General features: G+C 34.8%; 2 protein-coding genes across 3 annotated transcripts in view; one reads left to right on the forward strand and one right to left on the reverse strand.

Annotated features, from left to right (window-relative positions):
• LOC108977156 (pupal cuticle protein G1A-like) overlaps window positions 1–241 on the reverse strand; it is a 725-nt gene extending 484 nt beyond the window's left edge. The window contains exons 1-2 of the mRNA XM_018946728.1: window positions 154–241; window positions 7–72 (exon numbers count right to left, since the gene is read on the reverse strand). Coding sequence (XP_018802273.1) covers window positions 7–72; window positions 154–165 — 78 coding nt within the window. The 5' untranslated portion in view covers window positions 166–241. The remainder of the gene's footprint in view (window positions 1–6; window positions 73–153) is intronic.
• Window positions 242–2,852: 2,611 nt separating this feature from the next.
• Window positions 2,853–7,055, forward strand: part of LOC108977166 (pupal cuticle protein G1A-like) — an 8,331-nt gene continuing 4,128 nt past the window's right edge. The window contains exons 1-2 of one of the 2 annotated variants that reach the window (XM_018946739.1): window positions 2,853–2,924; window positions 3,006–3,358. In XM_018946739.1, the coding sequence (XP_018802284.1) occupies window positions 2,913–2,924; window positions 3,006–3,358 (365 nt within the window). In that variant the 5' untranslated portion in view covers window positions 2,853–2,912. Of the gene's footprint in view, window positions 2,925–3,005; window positions 3,430–7,055 lie in introns of both variants that reach the window. The other variant, XM_018946740.1, reaches the window with a different exon arrangement.

Consider the following 7,055-nt stretch of genomic DNA (forward strand, 5'->3'; position numbering starts at 1 on the left):
GTATACAACTGGGCTCTCATACAAGTGGCTTGGAGCAGCGGCGGCAACAGCGACGAGGGCAGCAAGGACAAACTGTTGGAAAGTGAAAACAAATTGTTAAAATTTCTTACTCTATAAGTGATCCTAATATGGGGTAAGAAGAAGTAAACTTACCAATTTGTACATTTTGTTAGTTTTTGTTTTTTGAGTTCGTGAGAAATAACGATTTTTAACTTTTGAGCGTTGTTAGCTGATTGATGTCTTTCTGTTGGCTATCCGCTTCTTATATAGTTTTTTTGGCGCCTTAACCGAATCAGTTTACTTACGAAAACAAAATATTGACGGTCATGATTGTTATATTCCGTGTGTGAGTGAGAGGGGTTATGTTTGTTGTTTGTGATCTTATTGTAGGCAAGGGAAATTACCAGCACAAGCACATATGTTAGCTGCGCGCTGTTTTTGTAGATGTCTACGGTGTTAATGATCCACTGAATATTTCTAGCAATATTTAAGAAAACTATCTTAGTTTGTATACGACTTCGCCATACTCATAATAGTTATATTTACTGCATATTCCTTACTCTTATTACTTTCTGGAAGAGGATACGTTTCCAACTTAGTATATGGCGAATTCATGTAATGAATACACAGATTTGATATTGCTTAGGTTCAAGTTTAGACATATTATTGCAGAATATGTACATAATTTAAATAAATAAATATGTACATAATTCGCATAAACATTAAAGAGAGGAAATTTCTTTATAAAACAGTTGATCGTAAATAAATAAATTAGAAGTTGTTCATACTATTTTGATTAATTAAATAAGTTATTTTTCTGTCGGATCAACCGGGGGCGACCCTATAACTTCCGATCAACAGGATATCTTATGAGAAAAGGGAGAAATACAATAAAATGACATTATTTTTAGTGAAATGTACACCTTTTATAAACTCAATATCATTATAAGATCACACATTTTGGCCAACATTTACAGTTTAAGATGGTAAGGGCAATCAAACTGCATGGAAATCACAGTTTTGCACATACTGAGACTATCTTTAATAATTGCTACTATTTCATGCGAATAACTTACATACTGACCGGACCTTGCATATCTCTCGTTTCTATTGCATACATTTTTTGCATTGAAGGGTTTCCTCAGGTAAAACTAGCCTTTTTCCAAAATTTTTTTCTCATTTAAAAAATTATATATTAGGTTGTCAAAAAAGTCTTGCGGTATTTTTATTGAACTTTCAATTGCTCATAAAATATTTTTTGATGCCTCATACCCAGCTCTTGACCGATGCTACGGCTGCTACTATGCCGTTCTCTTTCGACCAATTCAGCGATTTTGTGCGGTGGAAATGTATCGGGTCCATAAACTGCACAAATTTTATTGGCGGCTTGAGATGCATTTTTGCCTTTATCGTAAAAGTACTGTAAAATATGCCGTATATTCTCTTCATTTTGCTCCATGTTTGCGACGCTATAACTCACGAACGACTTGAAAGAAACGACAATCAATCAAACACGTGTTAGCGCGTGAAATGAGCTTTCCAAAAAGGTATAGCATGACCCGATGCGACGAATAAAACTAGACTTTTTTGACAGCCCATAATTTTATTAGAAATTTTTATTGTTACAAACATACACAATTAATAAGAAAAATCTGAAATTTTTTGAAAATTTTAAACTCGGCCAAAGAGAAGGTTGTTTAGTTAAAACTTTAACATAGAACTTGTTCGAAGGAACAAAAAAAACTAATAATTTTTGGCAAATATTTTTTCAATAAAAGTGAAAATTCAGTAAAAATTTCGCAACATTTTTTTCCAAATAGTTGTAATCGAAAAAAATCTTTATCCAAGTCTTATGGAATTACGTCTTAAAGACCTGTGTCGAGAAATCTTTCCAACCGACTTCAAAGTCATAATTTTGAGAAAAACGCGTTTGAAGACGGGACACTTAACCTAGCTAGCCTCGAGTCTACACGTTCTAAAGGCTGTACCTCCGAACAATTGTTCGGATCAACTTGAGAATATTTTAGAGATATTGTGGAATTTAATAGAAATAACATATATCCAATATTATACGAACATTTAATTTTGATAGTGACCAATATATACGGTATGAAGCCTCCGGTAAGTTTAAAATTTTTATGTTTAGTAGTATGGAAGATAAGATTAGTATTGGCCCGATTTTATCCATTTTAGTCATAAGGACACAATGCTGTTAAGGAATATCTCCTATATGGATTTCATTAAAACATACTCGTATTTGTTGACGAAATTAATAGATGTTCGGTTACACCCGAATCTTTCTTCTTGGTATAACACATTTATATACATACATTGATTTCCAGTCTTTCTTATTTTCGAAACATAACAATATGAAAATGCACTACGAGTATATCTGGCGGATTTCTCATATTTTTCCTTGTTAAGTAAGAGCCGTTGACCGAGCTGCCGTAAAATCGAGAGGTCTTAGAAGCAACTGAAATTTTTATTATTCAATACCAAAAAAAAAAAAATATGATAATAATAATAATAAATAAATAATACCGTAAATTCAGAGTACGCAACAGACTTTTCTCATAAAAGTGTGTGAAGAATTGACTGATATTTGCACCCACTAACACAATCGCAATTGAAAACACGATCCGATATATTCATACACTGTTATAATTTACTACACTATAACATTCCCATATGCGGACAGAGTACCAGTTGATCGTACCAACAAAGTTGTATACAATATTTTTACCGAAACTGTTATTGTTAATGGATTAATTAAGCTTCATGGTTATCTCACGTATAGTAGGCAAAGAGTATAAAAGCGAGGGTTACGCAACCGAAAGATATCAATCACCTAACAACGCTCATAAGTCAAAAATCGTTCTTTGTTACGAAGTCAAAAAATAAAAATTAACAAAATGTACAAATTGGTAAGTTTACTTCTTCTTACCCCATAATAGGATCACTTATAGAGTAAGAAATTTTAATAATTTGTTTTCACTTTCCAACAGTTTGTCCTTGCTGCCCTCGTCGCTGTTGCCGCCGCTGCTCCAAGCCACTTGTATGAGAGCCCAGTTGTATACTCGGCTCCAGCAGCTGTTGCTTACCAAGAACCCGTCTTRGCTAAAGTTGGCTCCGTGGTGAAGAGCATTCCCACCGCTGTCTCBCATCAAAGCCAGTCGATCGTGCACAGCTCAGCWCATGTKGTGGAGGATGTGGTGGCACCMGTTGTGAAGACCAGCTATGTCTCTGCTCCTGTCGTGAAGACCATCCACTCTGCTCCTTTGGTGCACACCTCATATGCCGCTGCCGCTCCCATCATCAAATCCTATGCTGCTGCTCCAGTTGTGCACAGTTATGCTGCGCCGTTGGCCTATGACGCTCACTACTCATCCTGGTAAACGGACGATGAAGGAGAATCGAAATGGACAAAAGATTTTGTACACTGATTTTGTGATATAACGAGTAACTTAACTGTATAGATAATTAGATAATAACGTTGTTGACTTTTAATCAGCGAATTGTTAATAAATTATTTTACTTAAAAAAAAAAAGAACTTTTAATAAGTAAGGAAGGGCTAAGTTCGGGTGCAACCGAACTTTTTATACTATTGCAAATTGCAAGAATTAAAGCCGGGGAAATACTTCAAAGTGTAACGCCAACCAAAGGATCGAAATCTAAGCAAGTCCATATATCCGACAAAAGGTTTCTTAAAAAAACGAAAATGATAATATGTTAGTGTTTGTCTGGAAAATAATAGGACTGATTTTCATTCGCCGCGACTTTAGTTCGGAGCGAGCGCTCCGACTCGATTCGGTAGAGAGCGTTCTTATCTAACGCACGAGCGGCTGGTCAGTTATATCCGAGCATTTGGAAAGTCAGGAGTAACATTTTCGCGCGACGTGTTTCTGTGAGTGGTGCAAGCCGAAAATGCAGCGTTCGTTAGAGCAGAGGTACGCGATTAAATTCTGTGTGAAACTCGGTAAATCTGCGGCAGAGAGGTTTGATATGATCAAGGTTTACGTAGATATTGCTTTAGCAAGAAGTGGTGTGTTTCGGTGACACCAGGCATTTTTAGAGAGTGGGAAGAGGTTGCTGATGATGAAGGGGAGAAAGAACAAATCCAAAGTGAATGGTCATTGTCTTTTTTCACATCAAAGGCATTGTCCCCATGAATTTACGTGGAAGTCCTCAAGAGATTCAAAGTAAGTTTTAATCGGTTCGACAAGACTCCACAGCCGATTGTCTACCTAACCAAGGCAATCATCCTAACGCTTCCGCAGCCGCCTATATCCTGATATAGGTGCCGTGGCAAATTTTCGCCAAAATTTAAATATTTTAGGCGCACAGATTTAGTAATTCCCGCTCAACTCAAATATTGACCAATATTAGATGGAAGTATATAGGGTCTAAGCGAAGTATGACAGACATACCATTAACAAAGAAATATTACCACTGAATTTCAATTATAGATACTGGTATCCAAATATTCGGTAAATAGAGGCTTGAACAGTTTTTTTTTGGACTTAAACAATTTAAAGAATCATTCATAAAATGGCACGCAAAGGCAAAGTTTTATCCCGTTTAACTAATTGCCTTTCCTTTGTGTACTGGAAAGTGAAAGAATTAAATGGAATTTAGAATTTTGCTATATGAGAAGTAGGTGTGGTTGTTGTCTAATTTCTTACTGTAACATAAAAAATATATTACTTTGAATAGTTCTATTCCGTTCACAGATATCAACAGGTTTGTTAACAAAATTGCTGAAAGTATCCTACGACGCAATTTTTTTGGAATAAGTGGTGAAATTAGGATTAGTCCAAACATTATCTGCTTTCTGTTGGTAAATATTTAAGGAATTTGCTCCAATAAGATTAGAATCTGTTTTAACCAATTTCCAATTATTTCCATTTTAAATACGAAGATATGCTGTTGTAGAAAGGAACGCACCCTGAATTGCATGAAATTAATTCTCGTATTGATCGATATATTATATTATATGTATGTAGTATAAAGTCAACCGGATTTTACTCAGTTTGAACACAAGGGCACGTTGTTATCAGGATTCTATCTGAATTTCAATAGAGGATTTCACGGATTGACCCATATTTTCGGTAAAAAGTTAGCCATAGGCTTGGGTTCGTATATTCGGTGAATAAGACCTTTAAAACTCTGATTTCGAATATTTGTATTATCGGATAACTTCGAAGGCACTATTTGTACGCTCTGTATATCTTGATTTATATACCGTAAAATTAATGAAACAAATACAATTTAAGAATGTTATTGCTCTATATAACTTTTCTAAATTGTATATAAATTATAGACGATGTTATTGTTCGATTATGTAGTATTTTGTCTAAAGATGGGCGCTGTAACGACCACTATATTAAATTGATACCGACTTCTATGAAATCAGTTTTTATCGTATAATATGTGAAATTTAATGCTGCGGACATTATTTTTTTATTTAGTGAATAATCACAATTTCCAGCATAACCATTATACGGGGAGTGGGCGAGGTGGTCACCAGATTTTAACCGTTTTTACTGTGTGGCGAAGAGTGTCAAAAGTGGTGGAAAAAATATTTATCCTGATTGTACGAGGTTAATATTGTAAAATAAAATATTAAACTTAAAAGGAAGCGTTACCACGCCAACGTTAAATAATTCTTTTAACCACATATGCCTTTTCTTGCTGATATTTACTGATCCACTTGCAGTTTTGCGCACACAAAGTTGGCTGTATGGCATCCCACCGTCTTCTTGAATTCAAGTGTCAGCTCTCAAATCCAGGCATGAAAAAGTCATTAGTCATGGGTCTATAGTCCTCCCCATTGATAGTAACAATATCAACGGCTTTACTTTTGAAGAAATATAGACCAAAAATGTCTCTATCCGTAGAGCTTGGGTCTCGTTATTCTACGTTCTCTGCAGCTACCATAACACGGTTATTGCAACAAGCAATGATTTTAATCTGTGACGATTACAGGGTACTACCAGAAATACATCACTTTTTCTCTCTCTTTTCAAAGTGTGGTAATTTTAGCTTATAATTCTAAATGGATATGATATAGTCTTAATAAATGGTAGCAATGCGCAGTTAATATAATTCGAAGTTTGGAATCACCCTGTCATAAATGAAATTCTAGCGAAATCTTCGAAAATTTTGTATTTTTTATATCTAAATTTTTTTTTAGTTAAATAAGCATAATGGAGCATTTTCTAACAATTCCTTATTCATGTTCGGTGGAAACGGAAATGAACACTTTTTGCACTAGTTTTCAATGTTTGTTCTTAAAATATTCAGTGGAATTTTAAGGATGATTCTCGACATTCTTGATATTACTGAGTTTATTATTTTACTTTTTAACCACTTTAATTAGGTCTTAAATGTTCCACCGAACAAAAATATATAAATGAGGCTTTCGGTTTTCCAGTAGCGGTCTGCAGACAGTAGTTACAGAGAAGCTCACTTTTGATTATTTGTTGTCAAATTTAAGAAAGTCAAAATAAAGTGTAATAATGTACAACATTTAATAATTTAGTATTTGAACCGTTATGATCGTCTGATATAAATAGCGCGACCGTACATAGCTACACCTGCCTTTCATAAATTCATGAGTAAACGAACTCACCAGTACATCTGCACTTTACCGTAAGTACTCGCTCATATATGAAGTAACTGCTTTGTAACTATTATGTACGAGATTGTATATATGACCGCAGAGTATGACTTTCGCATTTCAACAAACTTCTCTACATTTTTGTTATTGTTAATAAAATAATTCACGGTTGATTAAGGTACGAACTTTTAAGAGTATAAAAGCGATGGATATTCAACAGCAAGACATCAATCAGCTAACAACGCTCAAAAGTCAAAAATCGTTCTTTCTACGAAATCAAAAAACAAGAATTAACAAAATGTACAAATTGGTAAGTTAACCTTATTTTAAGCAGGACCATGTTTGTAGAACAACAGATTTGAAAATATTTTAACGAATTACTTCTGCTGTCCAACAGTTTGTCCTTGCTGCCCTCGTCGCTGTTGCCGCCGCTGC

This window comes from Bactrocera latifrons, unplaced genomic scaffold (genome assembly GCF_001853355.1).
Source record: "Bactrocera latifrons isolate USDA-ARS-PBARC rearing strain unplaced genomic scaffold, ASM185335v1 scaffold_85, whole genome shotgun sequence".
Lineage (NCBI taxonomy): Eukaryota > Metazoa > Arthropoda > Insecta > Diptera > Tephritidae > Bactrocera > Bactrocera latifrons.